The sequence below is a fragment of the Eriocheir sinensis genome, unplaced genomic scaffold (assembly GCF_024679095.1).
Source record: "Eriocheir sinensis breed Jianghai 21 unplaced genomic scaffold, ASM2467909v1 Scaffold103, whole genome shotgun sequence".
Classification (NCBI taxonomy): Eukaryota; Metazoa; Arthropoda; class Malacostraca; order Decapoda; family Varunidae; genus Eriocheir; species Eriocheir sinensis.
This window is the reverse complement of record NW_026110330.1, coordinates 347501-372500: the sequence shown is the minus strand read 5'-3', so window position 1 is coordinate 372500 and position 25000 is coordinate 347501. Positions and strand designations below refer to the sequence as shown.

At 47.3% G+C, this 25000-nt stretch overlaps 4 protein-coding genes and 4 long non-coding RNA genes across 68 annotated transcripts; 5 read left to right on the top strand and 3 right to left on the bottom strand.

The window, feature by feature from the left end:
- Positions 1–1149: 1149 nt before the first annotated feature.
- LOC126989021 (uncharacterized) lies at positions 1150–2859 on the top strand. Of its 6 annotated transcripts, XM_050847547.1 has the most exons (5): positions 1150–1292; positions 1713–2216; positions 2301–2468; positions 2553–2636; positions 2721–2859. In XM_050847547.1, the coding sequence occupies exons 1-5, from the start codon at positions 1150–1152 to the stop codon at positions 2752–2754; spliced, it is 933 nt and encodes a 310-aa protein (XP_050703504.1). In that variant the 3' UTR covers positions 2755–2859. The 6 variants fall into 6 exon arrangements, with proteins under 6 accessions (XP_050703504.1, XP_050703501.1, XP_050703502.1 ...); XM_050847544.1 differs by having other exon boundaries at positions 2301–2636; XM_050847545.1 differs by lacking the exon at positions 2553–2636 and having other exon boundaries at positions 2301–2552; positions 2721–2817.
- LOC126989018 (uncharacterized) lies at positions 2609–13109 on the top strand. 50 transcript variants are annotated; one of them, XM_050847533.1, is made up of 8 exons: positions 2609–2720; positions 8598–8849; positions 10491–10574; positions 10659–10826; positions 10911–11078; positions 12038–12457; positions 12542–12914; positions 12999–13109. In XM_050847533.1, exons 2-8 carry the CDS (start codon positions 8761–8763, stop codon positions 13077–13079), a joined length of 1383 nt encoding a protein of 460 aa, XP_050703490.1. In that variant the 5' UTR covers positions 2609–2720; positions 8598–8760; the 3' UTR covers positions 13080–13109. The 50 variants fall into 50 exon arrangements, 47 of the variants coding, with proteins under 47 accessions (XP_050703490.1, XP_050703494.1, XP_050703493.1 ...); XM_050847491.1 differs by lacking the exons at positions 2609–2720; positions 10491–10574 and adding exons at positions 9186–9353; positions 10323–10406 and having other exon boundaries at positions 8784–9101; XM_050847493.1 differs by lacking the exons at positions 2609–2720; positions 10491–10574 and adding exons at positions 9186–9353; positions 10323–10406 and having other exon boundaries at positions 8785–9101; positions 10743–10826.
- Positions 12961–13772, bottom strand: LOC126989022 (uncharacterized). The gene is made up of 2 exons (XR_007742752.1): positions 13609–13772; positions 12961–13426 (listed from the first exon to the last, which is right to left on the bottom strand). It is a non-coding gene; the product is annotated as an uncharacterized LOC126989022 (long non-coding RNA).
- Positions 13773–14627: 855 nt separating this feature from the next.
- On the top strand, positions 14628–15348 carry LOC126989017 (uncharacterized). The gene is made up of 2 exons (XR_007742745.1): positions 14628–14847; positions 15249–15348. It is a non-coding gene; the product is annotated as an uncharacterized LOC126989017 (long non-coding RNA).
- LOC126989013 (probable protein phosphatase CG10417) lies at positions 15273–24455 on the bottom strand. Its single transcript, XM_050847485.1, has 8 exons — positions 24232–24455; positions 22645–22900; positions 22239–22357; positions 19100–19707; positions 18703–18856; positions 17891–18125; positions 16028–16251; positions 15273–15833 (listed from the first exon to the last, which is right to left on the bottom strand). Exons 1-8 carry the CDS (start codon positions 24340–24342, stop codon positions 15585–15587), a joined length of 1956 nt encoding a protein of 651 aa, XP_050703442.1. The 5' UTR covers positions 24343–24455; the 3' UTR covers positions 15273–15584.
- Positions 16545–16941, bottom strand: LOC126989015 (uncharacterized). The gene is made up of 2 exons (XR_007742743.1): positions 16804–16941; positions 16545–16633 (listed from the first exon to the last, which is right to left on the bottom strand). It is a non-coding gene; the product is annotated as an uncharacterized LOC126989015 (long non-coding RNA).
- Positions 16580–17026, top strand: LOC126989016 (uncharacterized). The gene is made up of 2 exons (XR_007742744.1): positions 16580–16725; positions 16906–17026. It is a non-coding gene; the product is annotated as an uncharacterized LOC126989016 (long non-coding RNA).
- Positions 19732–22082, top strand: LOC126989014 (uncharacterized). Of its 7 annotated transcripts, none has more exons than XR_007742742.1 (4): positions 19732–20409; positions 20503–20601; positions 20881–20979; positions 21922–22082. XR_007742742.1 is itself a non-coding variant. In XM_050847489.1 (4 exons), exons 1-3 carry the CDS (start codon positions 19878–19880, stop codon positions 21587–21589), a joined length of 1134 nt encoding a protein of 377 aa, XP_050703446.1. In that variant the 5' UTR covers positions 19732–19877; the 3' UTR covers positions 21590–21735; positions 21922–22082. The 7 variants fall into 7 exon arrangements, 5 of the variants coding, with proteins under 5 accessions (XP_050703446.1, XP_050703447.1, XP_050703443.1 ...); XR_007742741.1 differs by having other exon boundaries at positions 20881–21735; XM_050847489.1 differs by lacking the exon at positions 20503–20601 and adding an exon at positions 21451–21735 and having other exon boundaries at positions 19732–20215; positions 20602–21258.
- Positions 24456–25000: the final 545 nt, after the last annotated feature.

Here is a 25000-nt window from a genome sequence, read left to right as displayed (position 1 = left end):
CCTCACCTCTCTTATAGAAATTATATATAGATACATGGACAGTCATAGAAGAGAGAGAGAGAGAGAGAGAGAGAGAGAGAGAGAGAGAGAGAGAGAGAGAGAGAGAGAGAGAGAAAATAAAGCGATGAAAATACTTATAATATAGAAAAATCATTGACAGAGAGAGAGAGAGAGAGAGAGAGAGAGAGAGAGAGAGAGAGAGAGAGAGAGAGAGAGAGAGAGAGAGAGAGAGAAAAAAATTGAAGAGAAAATAAAGTGATGGAAAAAGGCTAAGGAAAAAGGTCAAGGATAAAGGTCAAGGAAAACGGTCAAGGAAAAAGGTCAAGAAAAAAAGGCCAAGGAAAAGGTCAAGGAAAATGGTCAAGAAAAAAAGGTCAAGGAAAAGGTCAAGGAAAAAAGGTCAAGGATAAAGGTAAAAAAAAAGGTCAAGGAAAAAGGTCAAGGATAAAGGTTAAGGAAAAAGGTCAAGAAAAAAAGGTCAAGGATAAAGGTTAAGGATAAAGGTTAAGAAAAAAGGTCAAGGATAAAGGTCAAGGAAAAAGGTCAAGGATAAAGGTCAAGGAAAACGGTCAAGAAAAAAAGGTCAAGAAAAAAGGTCAAGGAAAAAAGGTCAAGGAAAAAGGTCAAGGAAAATGGTGAAGGAAAAAGGTCAAGGAAAAAGGCCAAGGGGAAAAGGTTAAGAAAAAAAGGGCATGGGGAAAAGGGTTAAGGAAAAAAGGTCAAGGGAAAGGTCAAGGAAAAAAAGGTCAAGGAAAAAAACCACAAGGAGGAGAAAAACAAGGAAGGAAAAGAATGAGAATGAAGGAAAATGAAAAGATATGGAAAGGAAAAATTAAATAAAATGTACAAAATAAAGGAAAATAAAGAATAAAAAATCTCAAGTTGATAAATTTATTACAAAGATGAAATAGCTGTGTGTGTGTGTGTGTGTGTGTGTGTGTGTGTGTGTGTGTGTGTGTGTGTGTGTGTGTGTGTGTGTGTGTGTGTACGTTTGTTCACACATTTCTTTCTAACACATCACATCATCATTGTCACTCAAATAATAATAATAATAATAATAATAATAATAATAATAATAATAACAATAGGTGGTGGATACACACACATCGGGCAGCACAACACAGCACCTCAGGGGAAGTGTCTCTTCATATGCTTGGTAATATCCCCCTTGGTCTTGAAATGTTTCTTACAGACATCACACTTGAACTCTCTCAAGCCAGAGTGTCTGAAGATGTGCTTGTTCAACACATACATACAAAAGAACCTCCTGCCACACTCTTGGCATTCATGAGGTCTTTCACCAGTGTGTGTTAGAGTGTGTGTGTTGAGGGCACTCTTAACACTGAACTTTTTGCCACACTCTTGGCATTCATGAGGTCTTTCACCAGTGTGTGTTAGAGTGTGTGTGTTGAGGGCCTTCTTAGTACTGAACTTTTTGCCACACTCTTGGCATTCATGAGGTCTTTCACCAGTGTGTGTTAGAGTGTGTGTGTTGAGGGCCTTCTTAGTACTGAACTTTTTGCCACACTCTTGGCATTCATGAGGTCTTTCACCAGTGTGTGTTAGAGTGTGTGTGTTGAGGGCCTTCTTAGTACTGAACTTTTTGCCACACTCTTGGCATTCATGAGGTCTTTCACCAGTGTGTGTTAGAGTGTGTGTGTTGAGGGCACTCTTAGTACTGAACTTTTTGCCACACTCTTGGCATTCATGAGGTCTTTCACCAGTGTGTGTAAGGGTGTGTGTGTTGAGGTCACTCTTCTGCCAAAACTTTTTGCCACACTCTTGGCATTCATGAGGTCTTTCACCAGTGTGTGTAAGGGTGTGTGTGTTGAGGGACTTTTTAGCACTGAACTTTTTGCCACACTCTTGGCATTCATGAGGTCTTTCACCAGTGTGTGTAAGGGTGTGTGTGTTGAGGTCACTCTTCTGCCTAAAATTTTTGCCACACTCTTGGCATTCATGAGGTCTTTCACCAGTGTGTGTAAGGGTGTGTGTGTTGAGGGCACTCTTCAGGCTAAACTTTTTGCCACAGTCTTGGCATTCATGAGGTCTTTCACCAGTGTGTGTAAGGGTGTGTCTGTTGAGGTCACTCTTCAGGCTAAACTTTTTGCCACACTCTTGGCATTCATGAGGTCTTTCACCAGTGTGTGTAAGGGTGTGTCTGTTGAGGGCACTCTTCTGGCTAAACTTTTTGCCACACTCTTGGCATTCATGAGGTCTTTCACCAGTGTGTGTTAGAGTGTGTGTGTTGAGGGCCTTCTTAGTACTGAACTTTTTGCCACACTCTTGGCATTCATGAGGTCTTTCACCAGTGTGTGTAAGGGCGTGTGTGTTGAGGTCACCCTTCTGGCTAAACTTTTTGCCACAGTCTTGGCATTCATGAGGTCTTTCACCAGTGTGTGTAAGGGTGTGTCTGTTGAGGGCACTCTTAACCCTGAACTTTTTGCCACAGTCTTGGCATTCATGAGGTCTTTCACCAGTGTGTGTAAGGGTGTGTCTGTTGAGGGCACTCTTAGCACTGAACTTTTTGCCACAGTCTTGGCATTCATGAGGTCTTTCACCAGTGTGTGTACGGGTGTGTGTGTTGAGGGCACTCTTAACACTGAACTTTTTGCCACACTCTTGGCATTCATGAGGTCTTTCACCAGTGTGTGTAAGGGTGTGTGTGTTGAGGGCACTCTTAGCACTGAACTTTTTGCCACAGTCTTGGCATTCATGAGGTCTTCCTCCAGAGTGTGTGGGTGTGCTTGGTGAGGTCAGCCTTCCCAGGGAGTCTTTTCCCACACTCTTGGCGCTCATGCTTTCCTTCAGCAGTGTGTGCAAGGCTGTGTCTGGTGGAGCTGTTCTGCCTCAAGGCTTCCTGCACTCAACCTTTCCCTTTCCTTTATGGCTGGAGGTGCCAGCAGCAAGGTGGTGGTGGTGGTGGTGGCTCTCCTGGTCACCCCTGACCCTCACAGCAGAGACAGTCTGCTCCTGCTGGCCCCGGGCACTCCGGCTGCTGCCCGGCCTGGCACCCTCCACTGGAGCAGAGGCCAGCGGCAGCCAGGACGCAGGGAGCGCTGAGCACAGCACCACCTCACTTCTGCACAGCACCGGCGGGGCTGCGGGGACAAAGATCACATCCTCATAGAAACAGGATTCAAAATAAAAAGCATCGCCAAATTCCTAAAATGTAAGACAAAGCACACACACATATATATATATATATATATATATATATATATATATATATATATATATATATATATATATATATATATGACAGTGACCTACTGCTGCCAGGCACAAAACTGCACCAAATAAGCTGAGTCAAAACAGGCCCAGAGTGATGAGGCACCTGCCCTCGACACCCTGGAGGCAGCGGGCAGCTGAAGGGCACCTTGTGAAGGAAAGGGAAACAGCAAACCAAGAATTGCGGGGCAGAACCACGCCAGGGAACACACCATGGAAAGGTGACCAAGGAGCGAACTCACTGCAGGGGCGAGAGTACCCAAGGGCTGTCTGGGCGGGGCAAGTGGGCGAGGCCGCGCCCGCGTGTCGGGCACACACACACACACACACACACACACACACACTCACCTCGGCCCGGCACAGCACTGGACGGAGGCTGCTGTGTGGAGTGCTGACTGTGAAGCGCGACACCACCACCAGCACCAGGAGTCAGCACCAAGCAGCTTGTTTACTCTTGCTCTTGCTCTTGCTGTGCAGTGACCCGTTGGAGATTCAGCCTTCGTAACGGCACAACCTGTAACTCCCTTCTCCCTTGTTGTTTACCTGCAACAATAAACTATCAATCAATCAACTAAAACAAAACAAGCATATCCACTACATATCTTCCACTCCCCTATGTCTTGCACATCACATCTTTTCCGGAACACTCTTCATGGCTTCTATAAGTCCCTCATTTGCTTCAAAAGTCCCTCCCACACACCAGCATCCATTCCCTGTCCCTTCTTGCAACCCTCCCATTGACATCCCTGCCCGTCAGTGCCACCCTCATCATCTCCCGCACCTCCCACACACCAGCATCCATTCCCTGTCCCTTCTTGCAACCCTCCCATTCACATCCCAGCCCGTCAGTGCCACCCTCATCATCTCCCGCACCTCCCACACACCAGCATCCATTCCCTGTCCCTTCTTGCAACCCTCCCATTGACATCCCTGCCCGTCAGTGCCACCCTCATCATCTCCCGCACCTCCCACACACCAGCATCCATTCCCTGTCCCTTCTTGCAACCCTCCCATTGACATCCCTGCCCGTCAGTGCCACCCTCATCATCTCCCGCACCTCCCACACACCAGCATCCATTCCCTGTCCCTTCTTGCAACCCTCCCATTCACATCCCTGCCCGTCAGTGCCACCCTCATCATCTCCCGCACCTCCCACACACCAGCATCCATTCCCTGTCCCTTCTTGCAACCCTCCCATTCACATCCCTGCCCGCCAGTGCCACCCTCATCATCTCCGTCCTGATTGATTGATTGATAGTTTATTGTTGCAGGTAAACAACAAGGGAGAAGGGAGGAACATGCCATCCCAACCCCCAGGCAGGACAGAGTGAGATTATACAACTATTAATAAATTTCTCTCCGGCACCTCCCACACATCACATGCAGGCCAGCTTCACCCACACCCCTGGGACACTTTGCTACGGGACTCAGCCATCTGGGTAAATTTGTAGCACTTCACCAGTCTCGCATTTCCGAACGAAACTAGTTTTTTTCGGTAGTTTTCGGCCTGTTTTGAATGAATATGCGTGTCATTTCTATCGCAAATCACGTGTTTTTTTTTTACCCCCCCCCCCTTCCAACCAAGAGACTAATGATTTGCGATAAAAAATTTAGAGCACATTCATTCAAAACAGACCGAAATCTACCAGAAAAAACTAGTTTCGTCCACACAGGTGCATTTAAACTAAACATAACCCTAACATAACCTAACATAACCTAACCTAAAACTAACCTAACCTAACACTAACCTAACCTAACACTAACCTAACCTAACCTAACCTAACCTAACCTAACCTAACACTAACCTAACACTAACCTAACCTAACACTAACCTAACCTAACCTAACCTAACCTAAAACTAACCTAACCTAACGGTTACATTACCTTATTCGTCGTCTTCACGCAATGAACACTCCTTCTCACACTTAGGGCAATGTACCACACTCGATAGAACCCCGTGTTCTCGAAGAAGCTGGCGGGATATATCGTTTTTCTCAAAAAATCTTGCGATGCACTGGAAGTAAGTCACCTGCCATCCTTCGCACACTGACATCTTCCTCAAACTGATTCAAATTCAACAGCTCTGCCTTCCTTCGATGAAATAAAGCACTATGATTGGCTGAATTAATTACGCTTTTTTTAATTGGTCATCTTCAAACAAAAGAGCCAATCACAGTGACATATCTTCAAGCTTGCGGCGTGCGCAAATCTGAAACGCACGCACGAACAAACACAAGGCTGGGGCTGGGAGGCGGCGGGGCCGGGCGGGCAGTAACCCATCAACTAGACTGGTGTACTCCTACAATAATACCGCCATCTGTCAACATTGTAGAGATGAACCCCATTATGTATGTGCGGAAGAAGGGGGTAGATTTTCTAAGGCAAGGGATCACGACATGCTGAGCGGTTGGACGCTTTATGGCGCTCCTCCATTCTACTCTGTCTTCTGCCCGATGCTCATCCAATCCCATCAGTGCCAAGTCTTCCTGTATACACCTTCTCCACGCTCTCCTACGTCTACCAGCTGGTCTCCTTCCTTCTACCTCCACTCTCTCCAAAACTCCCAGCACTGTGTCCTCCCCTGCTCTCTTTACATGTCCAAACCATCGGAGTCTTTCCCTTCTGAGCACTGTTTCCAGGTCCTCTACTAAAACTCCCAGCACTGTGTCCTCCCCTGCTCTCTTCACATGTCCAAACCATCGGAGTCTTTCCCTTCTGAGCACTGTTTCCAGGTCCTCTCCAAAACTCCCAGCACTGTGTCCTCCCCTGCTCTCTTTACATGTCCAAACCATCGGAGTCTTTCCCTTCTGAGCACTGTTTCCAGGTCCTCTACTAAAACTCCCAGCACTGTGTCCTCCCCTGCTCTCTTTACATGTCCAAACCATCGGAGTCTCCCTTCGGAGCACTGTTTCCAGGTCCTCTCCAAAACTCCCAGCACTGTATCCTCCCCTGCTCTCTTTACATGTCCAAACCATCGGAGTCTTTCCCTTCTGAGCACTGTTTCCAGGTCCTCTACTAAAACTCCCAGCACTGTGTCCTCCCCTGCTCTCTTTACATGTCCAAACCATCGGAGTCTTTCCCTTCTGAGCACTGTTTCCAGGTCCTCTACTAAAACTCCCAGCACTGTGTCCTCCCCTGCTCTCTTTACATGTCCAAACCATCGGAGTCTCCCTTCGGAGCACTGTTTCCAGGTCCTCTCCAAAACTCCCAGCACTGTATCCTCCCTGCTCTCTTTACATGTCCAAACCATCGGAGTCTTTCCTTCGAGCACTGTTTCCAGGTCCTCTACTAAAACTCCCAGCACTGTGTCCTCCCCTGCTCTCTTCACATGTCCAAACCATCGGAGTCTTTCCCTTCTGAGCACTGTTTCCAGGTCCTCTACTAAAACTCCCAGCACTGTGTCCTCCCTGCTCTCTTCACATGTCCAAACCATCGGAGTCTTTCCCTTCTGAGCACTGTTTCCAGGTCCTCTACTAAAACTCCCAGCACTGTGTCCTCCCTGCTCTCTTCACATGTCCAAACCATCGGAGTCTTTCCCTTCGGAGCACTGTTTCCAGGTCCTCTACTAAAACTCCCAGCACTGTGTCCTCCCCTGCTCTCTTTACATGTCCAAACCATCGGAGTCTTTCCCTTCGGAGCACTGTTTCCAGGTCCTCTACTAAAACTCCCAGCACTGTGTCCTCCCCTGCTCTCTTTACATGTCCAAACCACCGGAGTCTTTCCCTTCTGAGCACTGTTTCCAGGTCCTCTACTCCACATCTGTTAGCTACATCTGCACTGGACGCCCTGTTTTGCCACCTGATCCCCGCCATTTAGAGAGATTTACATAGATTTACATAGAAAATCAGACCACACAGACCCCATGGTCCAGACTTGGTGGTCTGTCCTTAAACCTAAGTGATTTTACATTAATCAGAAGACTCCAAAACGTTGCATTTCTACTCTAGTTGATATTAAGTTGAAGGAAGTGACGGTCGAGCTTATTTTTGAAGGAGTCAATCGTGTTACACTGGACCACTGATGATGGGAGCTTATTCCATTCTCGCACTACAACGTTGGTGAAGAAAAATTTGGTGCAGTCTGAATTTACTTGTCTACATCTGAGTTTTACGCCATTGTTCCTCGTGCGCAAAGTGTCATCGATCATAAACAATGTTGATCTGTCTACATTCGTGAAACCATTAAGTATTTTAAAACATTCGATCAGTTTTCCTCGGAGGCGACGTTTCTCAAGAAAGAACATGTTAAGGGTAGAAAGCCTTTCTTCGTAGGATTTGTTGCGCAAGGAAGGGATAATTTTCGTTGCCCGACGCTGAACACCTTCTAATTTAGCAATATCCTTTGCATGGTGGGGAGACCAAAACTGTACCGCATATTCCAAGTGGGGTCTGACTAAACTGTTGTAGAGCGGGAGTATTACATCTTTATTCTTAAATAAAAAGTTTCTTTTAATGAAGCCCAACATTCTGTTCGCTTTATTTGCTGCATCGATGCATTGCTGTGAGAATTTGAGGTTTGACGCGATTTTGACCCCCAAGTCCTTGACGCATTGAACGCTTTTGAGTTTAACGCCGCGCATTTCGTAATCAAACTTTTTATTCCTCGTTCCAACTTGAAGGACCTGGCACTTGTCTACGTTAAAGGGCATCTCCCATCTATCCGACCAAGCTGAAATTTTGTGCAAATCCTCTTGGAGGAGAGAGAGAGAGAGAGAGAGAGAGAGAGAGAGAGAGAGAGAGAGAGAGAGAGAGAGAGAGAGAGAGAGAGAGAAAGTAGAAAGGGAAAAAGAATGAAAAGGGGAGAAAAACAAAAAAAGAAATAAACTATACCAAAATAAAAGCATTAAGAAAAAGAAGTGAATGAAAACAAAACTTTGAAATGAAAAAATGAAAAAAATGAAAAGATTAAAATCCTGAAAATGAAGAAAAAAGAAAAAACAAGGAAGGAAAAGAATGAAGGAAAAATAAAAAAGAAATAGAAGAAAAAAAAGTATAAAAAGAAGGAAAAATAAACAAGAAAAGGAAGAAAAAACACCAAGCCTTTCTCAAGGTGAACAATTTATTACACAGACTGTTTGTGTGTGTGCGTATGTACGTACATCTGCATGTCTGTTTACACATAATAATAATAATAATAATAATAGGTGCTGGACACACACACACACACACACACACACACATGCATAACACATTCAGCAGCACCTCAGGGGAAGTGTCTCTTCATATGCTTGGTAATATCCCCCTTGGTCTTGAAATGTTTCTTACAGACATCACACTTGAACTCTCTCAAGCCAGAGTGTCTGAAGATGTGCTTGTTCAACACAGACATACAAAAGAACCTCCTGCCACACTCTTGGCATTCATGAGGTCTTTCACCAGTGTGTGTTAGAGTGTGTGTGTTGAGGGCACTCTTAACACTGAACTTTTTGCCACACTCTTGGCATTCATGAGGTCTTTCACCAGTGTGTGTTAGAGTGTGTGTGTTGAGGGCCTTCTTAGTACTGAACTTTTTGCCACACTCTTGGCATTCATGAGGTCTTTCACCAGTGTGTGTAAGGGCGTGTGTGTTGAGGTCACCCTTCTGGCTAAACTTTTTGCCACAGTCTTGGCATTCATGAGGTCTTTCACCAGTGTGTGTAAGGGTGTGTCTGTTGAGGGCACTCTTAACCGTGAACTTTTTGCCACACTCTTGGCATTCATGAGGTCTTTCACCAGTGTGTGTACGGGTGTGTGTGTTGAGGGCACTCTTAACACTGAACTTTTTGCCACAGTCTTGGCATTCATGAGGTCTTTCACCAGTGTGTGTAAGGGTGTGTGTGTTGAGGGCACTCTTAGCACTGAACTTTTTGCCACACTCTTGGCATTCATGAGGTCTTTCACCAGTGTGTGTAAGGGTGTGTCTGATGAGAGCACTCTTAGCACTTAACTTTTTGCCACACTCTTGGCATTCATGAGGTCTTTCACCAGTGTGTGTAAGGGTGTGTCTGATGAGAGCACTCTTAACACTGAACTTTTTGCCACAGTCTTGGCATTCATGAGGTCTTTCACCAGTGTGTGTAAGGGTGTGTGTGTTGAGGGCACTCTTAGCACTGAACTTTTTGCCACAGTCTTGGCATTCATGAGGTCTTCCTCCAGAGTGTGTGGGTGTGCTTGGTGAGGTCAGCGTTCCCAGGGAGTCTTTTCCCACACTCTTGGCGCTCATGCTTTCCTTCAGCAGTGTGTGCAAGGCTGTGTCTGGTGGAGCTGTTCTGCCTCAAGGCTTCCTGCACTCAACCTTTCCCTTTCCTTTATGGCTGGAGGTGCCAGCAGCAAGGTGGTGGTGGTGGTGGTGGCTCTCCTGGTCACCCCTGACCTCACAGCAGAGACAGTCTGCTCCTGCTGGCCCCTGGCACTCGGCTGCTGCCCGGCCTGGCACCTCCACTGGAGCAGAGGCCAGCGGCAGCCAGGACGCAGGGAGCGCTGAGCACAGCACCACCTCACTTCTGCCCAGCACCGGCGGGGCTGCGGGGACCAAGATCACATCCTCATAGAAACAGGATTCAAAATAAAGACCATCTCCAAATTCCTAAAATGTAAGACAAATATATATATATATATATATATATATATATATATATATATATATATATATATATATATATATATATATATATATATATATATATATATATATATATATATATATATATATATATATATATATATATGACAGTGACCTACTGCTGCCAGGCACAAAACTGCACCAAATAAGCTGAGTCAAAACAGGCCCAGAGTGATGAGGCACCTGCCCTCGACACCCTGGAGGCAGCGGGCAGCTGAAGGGCACCTTGTGAAGGAAAGGGAAACAGCACACACATAGGTGCTGGACACACACACACACACACACACACACACACACACACACATGCATAACACATTCAGCAGCACCTCAGGGGAAGTGTCTCTTCATATGCCTGGTAATATCCCCCTTGGTCTTGAAATGTTTCTTACAGACATCACACTTGAACTCTCTCAAGCCAGAGTGTCTGAAGATGTGCTTGTTCAACACATACATAGAAAAGAACCTCCTGCCACACTCTTGGCATTCATGAGGTCTTTCACCAGTGTGTGTAAGGGTGTGTGTGTTGAGGGCACTCTTAACACTGAACTTTTTGCCACACTCTTGGCATTCATGAGGTCTTTCACCAGTGTGTGTTAGAGTGTGTGTGTTGAGGGCCTTCTTAGTACTGAACTTTTTGCCACACTCTTGGCATTCATGAGGTCTTTCACCAGTGTGTGTAAGGGCGTGTGTGTTGAGGTCACCCTTCTGGCTAAACTTTTTGCCACAGTCTTGGCATTCATGAGGTCTTTCACCAGTGTGTGTAAGGGTGTGTCTGTTGAGGGCACTCTTAACCGTGAACTTTTTGCCACACTCTTGGCATTCATGAGGTCTTTCACCAGTGTGTGTACGGGTGTGTGTGTTGAGGGCACTCTTAACACTGAACTTTTTGCCACACTCTTGGCATTCATGAGGTCTTTCACCAGTGTGTGTAAGGGTGTGTGTGTTGAGGGCACTCTTAGCACTGAACTTTTTGCCACACTCTTGGCATTCATGAGGTCTTTCACCAGTGTGTGTAAGGGTGTGTCTGATGAGAGCACTCTTAGCACTTAACTTTTTGCCACACTCTTGGCATTCATGAGGTCTTTCACCAGTGTGTGTAAGGGTGTGTCTGATGAGAGCACTCTTAACACTGAACTTTTTGCCACAGTCTTGGCATTCATGAGGTCTTTCACCAGTGTGTGTAAGGGTGTGTGTGTTGAGGGCACTCTTAGCACTGAACTTTTTGCCACAGTCTTGGCATTCATGAGGTCTTCCTCCAGAGTGTGTGGGTGTGCTTGGTGAGGTCAGCCTTCCCAGGGAGTCTTTTCCCACACTCTTGGCGCTCATGCTTTCCTTCAGCAGTGTGTGCAAGGCTGTGTCTGGTGGAGCTGTTCTGCCTCAAGGCTTCCTGCACTCAACCTTTCCCTTTCCTTTATGGCTGGAGGTGCCAGCAGCAAGGTGGTGGTGGTGGTGGTGGCTCTCCTGGTCACCCCTGACCCTCACAGCAGAGACAGTCTGCTCCTGCTGGCCCCGGGCACTCCGGCTGCTGCCCGGCCTGGCACCCTCCACTGGAGCAGAGGCCAGCGGCAGCCAGGACGCAGGGAGCGCTGAGCACAGCACCACCTCACTTCTGCACAGCACCGGCGGGGCTGCGGGGACAAAGATCACATCCTCATAGAAACAGGATTCAAAATAAAGAGCATCACCAAATTCCTAAAATGTAAGACAAAGCACACACACACATATATATATATATATATATATATATATATATATATATATATATATATATATATATATATATATATATATATATATATATATATATATATATATATATATGACCTACTGCTGCCAGGCACAAAACTGCACCAAATAAGCTGAGTCAAAACAGGCCCAGAGTGATGAGGCACCTGCCCTCGACACCCTGGAGGCAGCGGGCAGCTGAAGGGCACCTTGTGAAGGAAAGGGAAACAGCAATAATAATAATAGGTGCTGGACACACACACACACACACACACACACACACACACACACACATGCATAACACATTCAGCAGCACCTCAGGGGAAGTGTCTCTTCATATGCCTGGTAATATCCCCCTTGGTCTTGAAATGTTTCTTACAGACATCACACTTGAACTCTCTCAAGCCAGAGTGTCTGAAGATGTGCTTGTTCAACACACACATAGAAAAGAACCTCCTGCCACACTCTTGGCATTCATGAGGTCTTTCACCAGTGTGTGTAAGGGTGTGTATGTTGAGGTCACTCTTCTGCCAAAACTTTTTGCCACACTCTTGGCATTCATGAGGTCTTTCACCAGTGTGTGTAAGGGTGTGTGTGTTGAGGTCACTCTTCTGGCTAAACTTTTTGCCACAGTCTTGGCATTCATGAGGTCTTTCACCAGTGTGTGTAAGGGTGTGTGTGTTGAGGTCACTCTTCTGGCTAAACTTTTTGCCACAGTCTTGGCATTCATGAGGTCTTTCACCAGTGTGTGTAAGGGTGTGTCTGTTGAGGGCACTCTTAACCCTGAACTTTTTGCCACACTCTTGGCATTCATGAGGTCTTTCACCAGTGTGTGTAAGGGTGTGTCTGTTGAGGGCACTCTTAACCCTGAACTTTTTGCCACACTCTTGGCATTCATGAGGTCTTTCACCAGTGTGTGTAAGGGTGTGTCTGTTGAGGGCACTCTTAACCCTGAACTTTTTGCCACAGTCACGGCACTCATGAGGTCTTTCACCAGTGTGTGTAAGAGTGTGTCTGTTGAGGGCACTCTTAACACTGAACTTTTTGCCACAGTCTTGGCATTCATGAGGTCTTTCACCAGTGTGTGTAAGGGTGTGTGTGTTGAGGTCACTCTTCTGGCTAAACTTTTTGCCACAGTCTTGGCATTCATGAGGTCTTTCACCAGTGTGTGTAAGGGTGTGTGTGTTGAGGGCACTCTTAGCACTGAACTTTTTGCCACACTCTTGGCATTCATGAGGTCTTTCACCAGTGTGTGTAAGGGTGTGTGTGTTGAGGGCACTCTTAGCACTGAACTTTTTGCCACAGTCTTGGCATTCATGAGGTCTTTCACCAGTGTGTGTAAGGGTGTGTGTGTTGAGGTTACACTTAAGGCTAAACTTTTTGCCACAGTCTTGGCATTCATGAGGTCTTTCACCAGTGTGTGTAAGGGTGTGTGTGTTGAGGGCACTCTTAGCACTGAACTTTTTGCCACAGTCTTGGCATTCATGAGGTCTTCCTCCAGAGTGTGTGGGTGTGCTTGGTGAGGTCAGCCTTCCCAGGGAGTCTTTTCCCACACTCTTGGCGCTCATGGTTTCCTTCAGCAGTGTGTGCAAGGCTGTGTCTGGTGGAGCTGTTCTGCCTCAAGGCTTCCTGCACTCAACCTTTCCCTTTCCTTTATGGCTGGAGGTGCCAGCAGCAAGGTGGTGGTGGTGGTGGTGGCTCTCCTGGTCACCCCTGACCCTCACAGCAGAGACAGTCTGCTCCTGCTGGCCCCGGGCACTCCGGCTGCTGCCCGGCCTGGCACCCTCCACTGGAGCAGAGGCCAGCGGCAGCCAGGACGCAGGGAGCGCTGAGCACAGCACCACCTCACTTCTGCACAGCACCGGCGGGGCTGCGGGGACAAAGATCACATCCTCATAGAAACAGGATTCAAAATAAAAAGCATCGCCAAATTCCTAAAATGTAAGACAAAGCACACACACATATATATATATATATATATATATATATATATATATATATATATATATATATATATATATATATATATATATATATATGACAGTGACCTACTGCTGCCAGGCACAAAACTGCACCAAATAAGCTGAGTCAAAACAGGCCCAGAGTGATGAGGCACCTGCCCTCGACACCCTGGAGGCAGCGGGCAGCTGAAGGGCACCTTGTGAAGGAAAGGGAAACAGCAAACCAAGAATTGCGGGGCAGAACCACGCCAGGGAACACACCATGGAAAGGTGACCAAGGAGCGAACTCACTGCAGGGGCGAGAGTACCCAAGGGCTGTCTGGGCGGGGCAAGTGGGCGAGGCCGCGCCCGCGTGTCGGGCACACACACACACACTCACCTCGGCCCGGCACAGCACTGGACGGAGGCTGCTGTGTGGAGTGCTGACTGTGAAGCGCGACACCACCACCAGCACCAGGAGTCAGCACCAAGCAGCTTGTTTACTCTTGCTCTTGCTCTTGCTGTGCAGTGACCCGTTGGAGATTCAGCCTTCGTAACGGCACAACCTGTAACTCCCTTCTCCCTTGTTGTTGATTGATTGATTGATAGTTTATTGTTGCAGGTAAACAACAAGGGAGAAGGGAGGAACATGCCATCCCAACCCCCAGGCAGGACAGAGTGATTATGCAACTATTAATACATGTGGAGGTAGTACCATGAAACCAATGGTAGGCGTCACAAACAGCCTCGTAAGGTCTGCTGTTGTTTGTTCTTCCTTCCTTTCCCTCCCTTCTTCCTTCCTTCCTTTCCCTCCCTCCCTCCTTCCTTCCTTTCCCTCCCTCCTTCCTTCCTTTCCCTCCCTCCCTCCTTCCTTCCTTTCCCTCCCTCCTTCCTTCCTTTCCCTCCCTCCTTCCTTCCTTTCCCTTTCTCCCTCCTTCCTTCCTTTCCCTCCCTCCTTCCTTCCTTTCCCTTTCTCCCTCCTTCCTTCCTTCCTTTCCCTCCCTCCTTCCTTCCTTCCTTTCCCTCCCTCCCTCCCTCCTTCTCTCTCCTCTCCCCATCTCACCACACCAAGGAAGGAAAATGGAGAGAAAACAACAAGAAAAGGAAGAAGAAAACAAACAAATTCTCAAGTTGAAGAATTTATTACAAAGACGACACAACTGTGTGTGTGTGTGTGTGTGTGTGTGTGTGTGTGTGTGTGTGTGTGTGTGTGTGTATGTTTGTTGACACACCTCTTCCTAACACATCATCATTGTCACTCAAATAATAATAATAATAATAATAATAATAATAATAATAATAATAATAATAATAATAATAATAATAATAATAATAATAATAATAATAATAGGTGGTGGACACACACACACACACACACACACACACACACACACACACACACACACACATACGTACACACATACATAAAAAGATTACACACACACACACACACACACGCACATTCTTTCATCATGGAGGAGGAGGAGGAGGAGGAGGAGGAGGAGGAGAAAAATAAAGAAAAAAATAAAAGAAGAAAAAGAAAGAAGGGGAATATGAAGCAGAGAGAGAGAGAGAGAGAGAGAGAGAGAGAGAGAGAGAGAGAGAGAGAGAGAGAGAAGCATTGTAGTAATAGTAATAGTAGTAGTAGTAGTAGTAGTAGTAAAAGTAACATTATATTCCCACCACTAATAATAACAATAATAATAATAATAATAATAATAATAATAATAATAATAATAATAATAATAATAGTAATTTCTCAAGCACTTTCTGAGCATATGTGAGAGAGAGAGAGAGAGAGAGAGAGAGAGAGAGAGAGAGAGAGAGAGAGAGAGAGAGAGAGAGAGAGAGAGCTCAGATAAGGTTATTTTGTACTGAGCAAACCGAACAACTAGTGTATATGTGTGTGTGTGTGTGTGTGTGCGTGTGTGTGCGTGTGTGTGCGTGACAAAACCCCCTACACAAACATTTCAATATCTTGCCCTAAAAAATAATAATAATAAAAGAAATACAAGAACTACATTCAAAAAAAATATATAATAATAATAATAATAATCTAACCTAATTAATCCCTACAAAATCCAGTCTTTAATCTCCTGTCCTCAACTTCTTCTCCTCTGGCTCCTTCTTCTCCTCCTCCTCCTTCTTCTCCTCCTCCTCCTCCTCCTCATCTCCTCCTAGCGGCCTTTTGGAGGAGGTGGTGGACGAGGGGGTGGGTGCGATGGCGGGTTTTGGGTGTGGTTTGGGGCAGTCTTTGAGATTGATGATGATACAGGTCATGTTATCACAGCCAGTGCCGTCGCCATGGGTGTCTGGTGCCAGGCAGTGATCAAACAGCTGCCAGGGACGGAAGGGAAGGGAAGGGTTAGAACTGTACCCTGCATGCCAATCTGCCCTGCCTGCACCTTACATCTCTCCTTCTCCCTATACCTCATACCCCTCGCCTCTCCTGCACATCCCTCCCTCACACACACACTCTGACCAGGCAAAAACATACCCCCCCCAACCCCTACACACACACACACACTCACCTCCTCACATATGCTGGACAGCTTGCCGTCATCCCCCAGCTTGGCCATTCTGTCAGCCACAAAGTCGCACGCCTCCTGTGACGAGAGAGAGTTCCATATCCCGTCACATGCCACAATGATGAAGCTGTCCTCCGGCGTGAGCATCACCGAGCGCACGTCAGGCAGGGGGCTGATCATCTGCTCCTCCGCTGGCAGTGCCTTGTTCTGTTTGTACCCGTGGTCACCTGCGGCACGGGGTCAGGTCAGGTCAGGGAAATGGAGAGAGAGGAATGAAATGAAAGGATGAGGAGGAAGAGAAACACATCATAGTCAACATAAATCAACATGGAATGACCTCACTTTGCTGTATGGAAAGTCTCATTAGTTAGGTTAAGTTTAGGGTATCTTCCAACACATGATAGCCAGCCCCTTATGGTCTAAATCAACACAGAATGACCTCACTTTGCTGTATGGAAAGTCTCATAAGTAAGGAAGCATAGATGAATTTTCTGAGTCAAGACCTATAGTGACTGTTTGGGGTTTTGTTAGGTTATGTTAGGTTAAGTTTAGGGTATCTTCCAACACATGATAGCCAGCCCCTTATGGTCTAAATCAACACAGAATGACCTCACTTTGCTGTATGGAAAGTCTCATTAGTAAGGAAGCATATATGAGTTTTCTGAGTCAAGACCTAAAGTGACTGTTTGGGGTTTTGTTAGGTTATGTTAGGTTAAGTTTAGGGTATCTTCCAACACATGATAGCCAGCACCTTGTGGTATAAATCAACACAGAATGACCTCACTTTGTTGTATGGAAAGTCTCATTAGTAAGGAAGCATATATGAGTTTTCTGAGTCAAGACCTATAATGACTGTTTGGGGTTTTGATAGGTTATGTTAGGTTAAGTTTAGGGTATCTTCCAACACATGATAGCCAGCCCCTTATGGTACAAATCAACACAGAATGACCTCACTTTGCTGCATGGAAAGTCTCATTAGTAAGGAAGCATAGATGAATTTTCTGAGTCAAGACCTATAGTGACTGTTTGGGGTTTTGTTAGGTTAAGTTTAGGGTATCTTCCAACACATGATAGCCAGCCCCTTATGGTATAAATCAACACAGAATGACCTCACTTTGCTGTATGGAAAGTCTCATTAGTAAGGAAGCATAGAGGAATTTTCTGAGTCAAGACCTATAGTGACTGTTTGGGGTTTTGATAGGTTATGTTAGGTTAAGTTTAGGGTATCTTCCAACACATGATAGCCAGCCCCTTATGGTACAAATCAACACAGAATGACCTCACTTTGTTGTATGGAAAGTCTCATTAGTAAGGAAGCATAGATGAATTTTCTGAGTCAAGACCTATAGTGACTGTTTGGGGTTTTGATAGGTTATGTTAGGTTAAGTTTAGGGTATCTTCCAACACATGATAGCCAGCCCCTTATGGTCTAAATCAACACAGAATGACCTCACTTTGTTGTATGGAAAGTCTCATTAGTAAGGAAGCATAGAGGAATTTTCCGAGCCAATAAAAACAAACATAATTATAATCTGTCCGAGGGGGAACGAAGTCTAGCATCAATGTGACTGCCGACCCAGATATTTCCTCGGTATAATAATTACTCTTGGAGATGACCCTCAGAACCCATCGCCAAGACACAGCGGCGGTTCAGGACAAAACAACGGTCCTTTGCTATGGGGTACTCCGTAAATTCATTGTTATTATTATTATTATTGAAAGAAACAACACTCAGTCCATCACGAAATCCAGGTAAAACAGAAAAAAACATGCGCACACACACACACACACACACACGCACACACCTGTTATGTCACAAAATAATAATAATAATAATAAAAAACACAACAATCCCAAAATCCTCACCAATAGCCCGCGACAGGTTCAGTCCTCCGTTGACCCTTCCGTCCGCTGTGACCCGACCTCCTGCGTTCTTGATCCGGGTCGCCTCGGGGTCGTCCTCTGGTTTGTGGTCGAGGGACATGTCCAGCGCCTCCCCGCCGCGGCACACCACACAGCGGGAGTCTCCCACATTAGCCACGAACAGCTCATTCCCTCGGAGCAGCGCCACGCAGGCTGTGCACCCACTGTCGAACCCGGACTATGGGGGGTGGGGGGAGAGGGGGGGTTAGGGGTGGGGGTATGGGGGGAGGGTGTGTGTGTGTGTGTGTGTGTGTGTGTGTGTGTGTGTGAGAGAGAGAGAGAGAGAGAGAGAGAGAGAGAGAGAGAGAGAGAGAGAGAGAGAGAGAGAGAGAGAGAGAGAGAGAGAGGAAGGGAGAGAAAGGAAGGGAAGGGAAGGGAGGGATAAGGAGGGAGAGAGGAGAAAGGAAGGAAAATAAGGAAAAAGGGAGAGAAAGAGGAGAGGGAAGGGAGAGAGAGAGAGAGAGAGAGAGAGAGAGAGAGAGAGAGAGAGAGAGAGAGAGAGAGAAAAGGAAGGAAGGAGGAGGAGGAAGGAATAGGAGAAAGAAATATATATATATGTATGTATGTGTGTGTGTGTGTGTGTGTGTGTGTGTGATTCTTTTTCATATATTTCATCAACAAACTCTCTCTGTCTCTCTCTTGCTCTATTCTTCTCTCTCTCTCTCTCTCTCTCTCTCTCTCTCTCTCTCTCTCTCTCTCTCTCTCTCTCTCTCTCTCTCTCTCTCTCTCTCTCTCTCTCTCTCTCTCTCTCTCACCTCCTCCTTCATGTTGAGGGCAAATTGGGCATACGGATCATCCTCATCCTCTTCCGCCTCCACCCCGTCTTCCTCCTCCTCCTCCTCTTCCTCTTCCTCCTCCTCCTCTTCTTCCTCGCTCTCCTCCCCTTCCACGTCCTCCTCTGCGTCGTCTCTGAAAATACACACATGTAAGTTTTTTTGCGTACATGACGTTGGACACACACACACACACACACACACATATAGTAAGCTTATACGTACATGGAAATGCATACATGACCAAAAACAGACACAGATATACGCGCGCACACGAATTAAGTTAGAAGTACACACACACAATATGCTAAGTTTCTACGTACATGGAAATGCGTACATGACCAAAAACACACACACACACACACACACACGCACTTACCCAGCATCCTCAAAGCTCTCGTCCTCATCATCTTCATCTTCCTCCTCCTCCTCCTCCTCTTCCTCTCCTCCTCCTCCTCCCTCCTCCTGTATCTTCCTGTATATCTCCGCCGCCTTGATCGCTGCTTCCCTCCGCTTCTCCTTCGCTCTTCTCTCCCTCAGAGCGACTACCTCCGAGTTCTTGAGGAGAGACTTTCCCTTTCCTCCACCTCCTCCTTTTCCTCCTTTCCCTCCCTTCCCTTTCCTGGTCTTCTCTTCCTCTTCCTCTTCTTTTTCTTCTTCCTTTGTTTCACCGTTCAAAATTGCTTCCTCCTCTTTCTTCTCCTCCTCCTCCTCCTCCTCCTCTTCCTCCTTTCCTCCGTTTATGATGTGTTTGTTCTCTCCGTTGACCTCCACTTTTCTCTCCACCTTCTCCTCCTTCTTCTCTTCCTTCTTCTTCACCTCCTCCTCCTCCTCCTCTTCTGCCTTTGCGCCGTTCACGGAAGAGGAGGAAGGGAGGGAGGTTGAGGAGGAGGAGGAGGAAGAACCAGCAGCCTCCTCCTCCTCCTCCTCCATTTCCTCCTCTGCTTTGTTTCCTCCACCTTTGGCCTTGAGGTATGGAGAGGCAGTCTGGAGGGAGAGAGAGAAGGTTATTAAGTGGTCTAAGAATCTACTTAATTGGGCAAAAAGATCATTAAGTAGTCTAAGAATGGATTTAATTACTGTATTTCCCAATATATAAGACGCACTTTTGTAAATAAGATTTCCCTGCCCCTGTGGTGGATAGTGGAGTGTTTCCCATGTGGTATTGGTGTGCTGGATATCCCTTCACTGGTAGCCTGGTAACATACACTCCCAGGTCTTTCTCTGTGGTGGATAGTGGAGTGTTTCCCATGTGGTATTGGTGTGCTGGATATCCCTTCACTGGTAGCCTGGTAACATACACTCCCAGGTCTTTCTCTGTGGTGGATAGTGGAGTGTTTCCCATGTGGTATTGGTGTGCTGGATATCCCTTCACTGGTAGCCTGGTAACATACACTCCCAGGTCTTTCTCTGTGGTGGATAGTGGAGTGTTTCCCATGTGGTATTGGTGTGCTGGATATCCCTTCACTGGTAGCCTGGTAACATACACTCCCAGGTCTTTCTCTGCCTCTGTGGTGGATAGTGGAGTGTTTCCCATGTGGTATTGGTGTGCTGGATATCCCTTCACTGGTAGCCTGGTAACATACACTCCCAGGTCTTTGCCTCTGTGGTGGATAGTGGAGTGTTTCCCATGTGGTATTGGTGTGCTGGATATCCCTTCACTGGTAGCCTGGTAACATACACTCCCAGGTCTTTCTCTGTGGTGGATAGTGGAGTGTGTCCCATGTGGTATTGGTGTGCTGGATATCCCTTCACTGGTAGCCTGGTAACATACACTCCCAGGTCTTTCTCTGCCTCTGTGGTGGATAGTGGAGTGTTTCCCATGTGGTATTGGTGTGCTGGATATCCCTTCACTGGTAGCCTGGTAACATACACTCCCAGGTCTTTCTCTGTGGTGGATAGTGGAGTGTTTCCCATGTGGTATTGGTGTGCTGGATATCCCTTCACTGGTAGCCTGGTAACATACACTCCCAGGTCTTTCTCTGTGGTGGATAGTGGAGTGTTTCCCATGTGGTATTGGTGTGCTGGATATCCCTTCACTGGTAGCCTGGTAACATACACTCCAAGTTCTTTCTCTGTGGTGGATAGTGGAGTGTTTCCCATGTGGTATTGGTGTGCTGGATATCCCTTCACTGGTAGCCTGGTAACATACACTCCCAGGTCTTTCTCTGCCTCTGTGGTGGATAGTGGAGTGTTTCCCATGTGGTATTGGTGTGCTGGATATCCCTTCACTGGTAGCCTGGTAACATACACTCCCAGGTCTTTCTCTGTGGTGGATAGTGGAGTGTTTCCCATGTGGTATTGGTGTGCTGGATATCCCTTCACTGGTAGCCTGGTAACATACACTCCCAGCTCTTTCTCTGTGGTGGATAGTGGAGTGTTTCCCATGTGGTATTGGTGTGCTGGATATCCCTTCACTGGTAGCCTGGTAACATACACTCCCAGGTCTTTCTCTGTGGTGGATAGTGGAGTGTTTCCCATGTGGTATTGGTGTGCTGGATATCCCTTCACTGGTAGCCTGGTAACATACACTCCCAGGTCTTTCTCTGTGGCGGATAGTGGAGTGTTTCCCATGTGGTATTGGTGTGCTGGATATCCCTTCACTGGTAGCCTGGTAACATATACTCCCATGTCTTTCTCTGCCTCTGTGGTGGATAGTGGAGTGTTTCCCATGTGGTATTGGTGTGCTGGATATCCCTTCACTGGTAGCCTGGTAACATACACTCCCAGGTCTTTCTCTGTGGTGGATAGTGGAGTGTTTCCCATGTGGTATTGGTGTGCTGGATATCCCTTCACTGGTAGCCTGGTAACATACACTCCCAGGTCTTTCTCTGTGGTGGATAGTGGAGTGTTTCCCATGTGCTATTAGTGTGCTGGATATCCCTTCACTGGTAGCCTGGTAACATACACTCCCATGTCTTTCTCTGCCTCTGTGGTGGATAGTGGAGTGTTTCCCATGTGGTATTGGTGTGCTGGATATCCCTTCACTGGTAGCCTGGTAACATACACTCCCAGGTCTTTCTCTGTGGTGGATAGTGGAGTGTTTCCCATGTGCTATTAGTGTGCTGGATATCCCTTCACTGGTAGCCTGGTAACATACACTCCCAGGTCTTTCTCTGTGGTGGATAGTGGAGTATTTCCCATGTGGTATTGGTGTGCTGGATATCCCTTCACTGGTAGCCTGGTAACATACACTCCCAGGTCTCTCTCTGCCTCTGTGGTGGATAGTGGAGTGTTTCCCATGTGGTATTGGTGTGCTGGATATCCCCTCCCAAGGTGTAGAACTTAACATTTCTCTTCATTGAATTGTAGCAGCCACTTTTTGATCCATTCCTGTAGCTTGGTGAAGTCTTATAAGGCAGGAAATACGGTATCTATATTTCCCCCTCTCACACCATTCCGAGAAGTGCGTCAAAACATTACCGTCCAAAATAATAATAATAATAATAATAAAATTCGCCAAAAATAGTTTTCGTCATAACAGTGTCAAAATCTGGGAAGGTCAAACTATGGCTGACCTTTTTGTCCTTGCACCGCGCCACCTGAGGGTTGTCTGCGTACTTGGCGATGACCTCGGCCAAGGGCATCGTGGCCTCCCGGTACAGCCCGTCAACATCCTCCTCGCTGTCGTCGGACTCTGGAAGATCAGACAAAATTAGAAAAAAAAGGGAGGGGAGGAGGAGGAGGAGGAAGAAGAAGAGGAGGAGGAGAAGGAGGAGGAAGAAGACCTTAACCCTATATTTCAATCAACATCAACAATAATAATAATAATAATAATGATAATAATAATAATAATAAAATATACATACAAGTTACGTCAAATTCAGGAAGATCGGACAAAATACATAAAACACACACACACACAAACTCAAGCCACGCACATACAAAACACACACGCGCACACAAACGCACACAAGCACCCACCCTCGGCCTGCTCCTTGCTGCTGGCTATGTGCGTTAGGACCGACACCACCTCCGGCTGCACCAAGGTTGCGTCAAAATCCATGAACGCGTCTGTGAGCGCCTGCGAGATCTTGCCTTCCGTGTACGCGCTTGTGTTCTTGATGACCTGCGGGAGTTCCATCGCCGTGTACGCGCTGACCTCGTGTCCGCCGTGTCCGTCGTACACAGCGAAGAGGTGTGTGTGCGCGTCATAATCCAGGATGGCATTGTGTGCGTCCTGGAGGAGGGGGGAGTGTGGTCAGTGGGGGGAGGGAGGGAGGGGAGAGGGAGAGGGAAGGATTGGGAGAGGAGGGGAAGGGAAGGATTGGAAGAGGAAGGAAAGGGAAGGGAAGGATAGGGAAGGAATGGGAAAGGAGGGGAAGGAAAGGAAAAGGAAGGATTGGGAAGGGAAGGGAAGGGAAAGGAAGGGAGGAGAAGGAATGGGAAGGATTGAAAATGGACGGAAAGGGAAGGATAGGGAAGGGAAGGAAAGGGGATGGAAAAGGAAGGGAAGGGAAGGGAATGAGAGGAAGGGAAGTGAAATCCTTAGTGATCAGTCTTGCTACATAACAGTAAGAGCTTCAATTATCTATTCAACTTTTCTTTAGTTAATTAATTATTTATGTGCTAATTCATATATTTGTTTACATATATATTTATTACTTTTTCCCCCATAAATCATTAGTAATGTATTTTGTAAAGGTTTGCTGCATGATACCCTTGGCAGGGAATGAGGCCTTGTGCCCTGACCCAGGCAGTGGTGGTGCCCGGCCTCCTGGGCAGGGGTTGTCCAGTGTTTGGCCGCACCCACGCACCCACCCACCCAGTGCTGTGAAGGCCTGGCAACACACTCACCACCACCAAGTGTTCCTGACAATCACTACAACACATTTTCGTCCCCAAGGAGGAGGGCAGAGGGTGCAGGGGTCACGACCCCTAAAAATCATTTTGCGACCCCTCTGGGGCTTGGGACCCTCTGGGGAACAGGACCTCACTTTGAGGACCTGTCCTAGCCAACCACCTGCTGGTGCCCTGTGCTGCCCCTCACAGGCCACAGCACACCACAGGACACACTGCCTGCCCAGCACCAGCCAACACCGTACCCCCGGCCTCCCTGGACCACTAAACACTCATTAATATACATCAACACACTAAGGAGGGGCAAAGCCCCATGGCCCCCTGTAGGTCTCTGAATATATTGCACTGGGGTGTCGGGCACCCGGGTGTTGGGTGGTGCCCACAGGGTGCCGGCAGCGTGCGGGGCGAGGGAAACCAGGCGGCGGGAGGCAGGGAGGCAGGGAGGGAGGGGGAGATAAGGAAAAAGGGAGGGAAACCAAGGGAGGGTAGGGAGGCAGGGCGGGAAGGAGAGGGGGAGATAAGGAAAAAGGGAGGGAAACGAGGCGGGAGTCAGGGAGGGAAATAAGGAAGAAGGGAGGGCGGGAAGGGCGGCCACGAGGGCGTACACAAACACGTTAGCAAATCGAGCAACCCGCCAAAAAATGAACAAAGCCGCTAACAAAACGCCACGTCGGGCAAAATCCTGCACGAGACACACAAAGGGCGGCCCACCTCCTGCGACACCCTCCAGCCCTGCATGGCCGAGGCGCCGAAGTGCACCTCGCCCTGCTGCCCGTCGCTGCTGGTCTTCTCCGTCACGGGCTTGGACAGGTAGGCCCCCATGGCGGCGCACGGTCACGAGGGAGCGAAGGAAAATAACACACAAACACACACACTCAGCCGCCGACACGCGCCTCCTCGCCGACCACTCACGGGCAACGTTGCCAGATTGTCGTACCCAGCTGCCTAGGTGTCGTACTCTGTCTTGTGTTTGCTGATTTCCGCCCTCCAGACTGCCTCCTCGACCCCAGTCACTGCCTTCATATATAGCTATCGTTAAAATGGTTAATTATTGGTGCTTTTTGGGGGTAGCTATGGCTTAGAAACCGGTAAATATGAGGCTCCGAGTACGATAATCTGGCAACGGTGCTCAGGGGCCAGATTATCGTATTCAGGGCCTCGTATTTACCGGTTTCTGAGCCATAGATATCGCCAAAAAGCACTAACAATTAACCATTTTAATGATAACTATATATGAAGGCAGTTATTCGGGTCGAGGAGGCAATTATTGGGGCGGAAATCGGCAAACATAAGACAGAGTACGACAATCTGGCAACGTTGGGGCTGCCACACGCCGCCACCACCACAACACAGCCCTGTTTTGGCCTCCTTTACGATGTTTTAAGGGGCTTTGCCGATGTATTTTGGGGGGATTAATTAATTTATACGGTTTTTTATTGTTTGTGTGTGTTTGTTTGCCGTGTTTCGCTATACAGGGGGT

Bases quoted from the DNA above. Each gene is read 5' to 3' on its own strand.
- LOC126989014 (XM_050847486.1), top strand. From the start codon at position 19,878: ATGTGGTATTGGTGTGCTGGATATCCCTTCACTGGTAGCCTGGTAACA. The intron at 20,216-20,601 runs GTCTTTCTCTGC...ATACACTCCCAG, and splicing joins CTGGTAACATACACTCCCAG to GTCTTTCTCTGTGGTGGATA.
- LOC126989013 (XM_050847485.1), bottom strand. From the start codon at position 24,342: ATGGGGGCCTACCTGTCCAAGCCCGTGACGGAGAAGACCAGCAGCGAC. The intron at 22,358-22,644 runs GTGGGTGCTTGT...CTGATCTTCCAG, and splicing joins CAGCAAGGAGCAGGCCGAGG to AGTCCGACGACAGCGAGGAG. The intron at 15,834-16,027 runs GTGAGTGTGTGT...CGTCCCTGGCAG, and splicing joins TGTCCAGCATATGTGAGGAG to CTGTTTGATCACTGCCTGGC.
- LOC126989021 (XM_050847541.1), top strand. From the start codon at position 1,150: ATGCTTGGTAATATCCCCCTTGGTCTTGAAATGTTTCTTACAGACATC. The intron at 1,293-1,712 runs GTCTTTCACCAG...GGCATTCATGAG, and splicing joins ACACTCTTGGCATTCATGAG to GTCTTTCACCAGTGTGTGTA. The intron at 2,217-2,300 runs GTCTTTCACCAG...GGCATTCATGAG, and splicing joins ACACTCTTGGCATTCATGAG to GTCTTTCACCAGTGTGTGTA.
- LOC126989018 (XM_050847491.1), top strand. From the start codon at position 8,845: ATGAGGTCTTTCACCAGTGTGTGTAAGGGTGTGTCTGTTGAGGGCACT. The intron at 10,407-10,658 runs GTCTTTCACCAG...GGCATTCATGAG, and splicing joins ACACTCTTGGCATTCATGAG to GTCTTTCACCAGTGTGTGTA. The intron at 12,458-12,541 runs GTCTTTCACCAG...GGCACTCATGAG, and splicing joins ACACTCTTGGCATTCATGAG to GTCTTTCACCAGTGTGTGTA.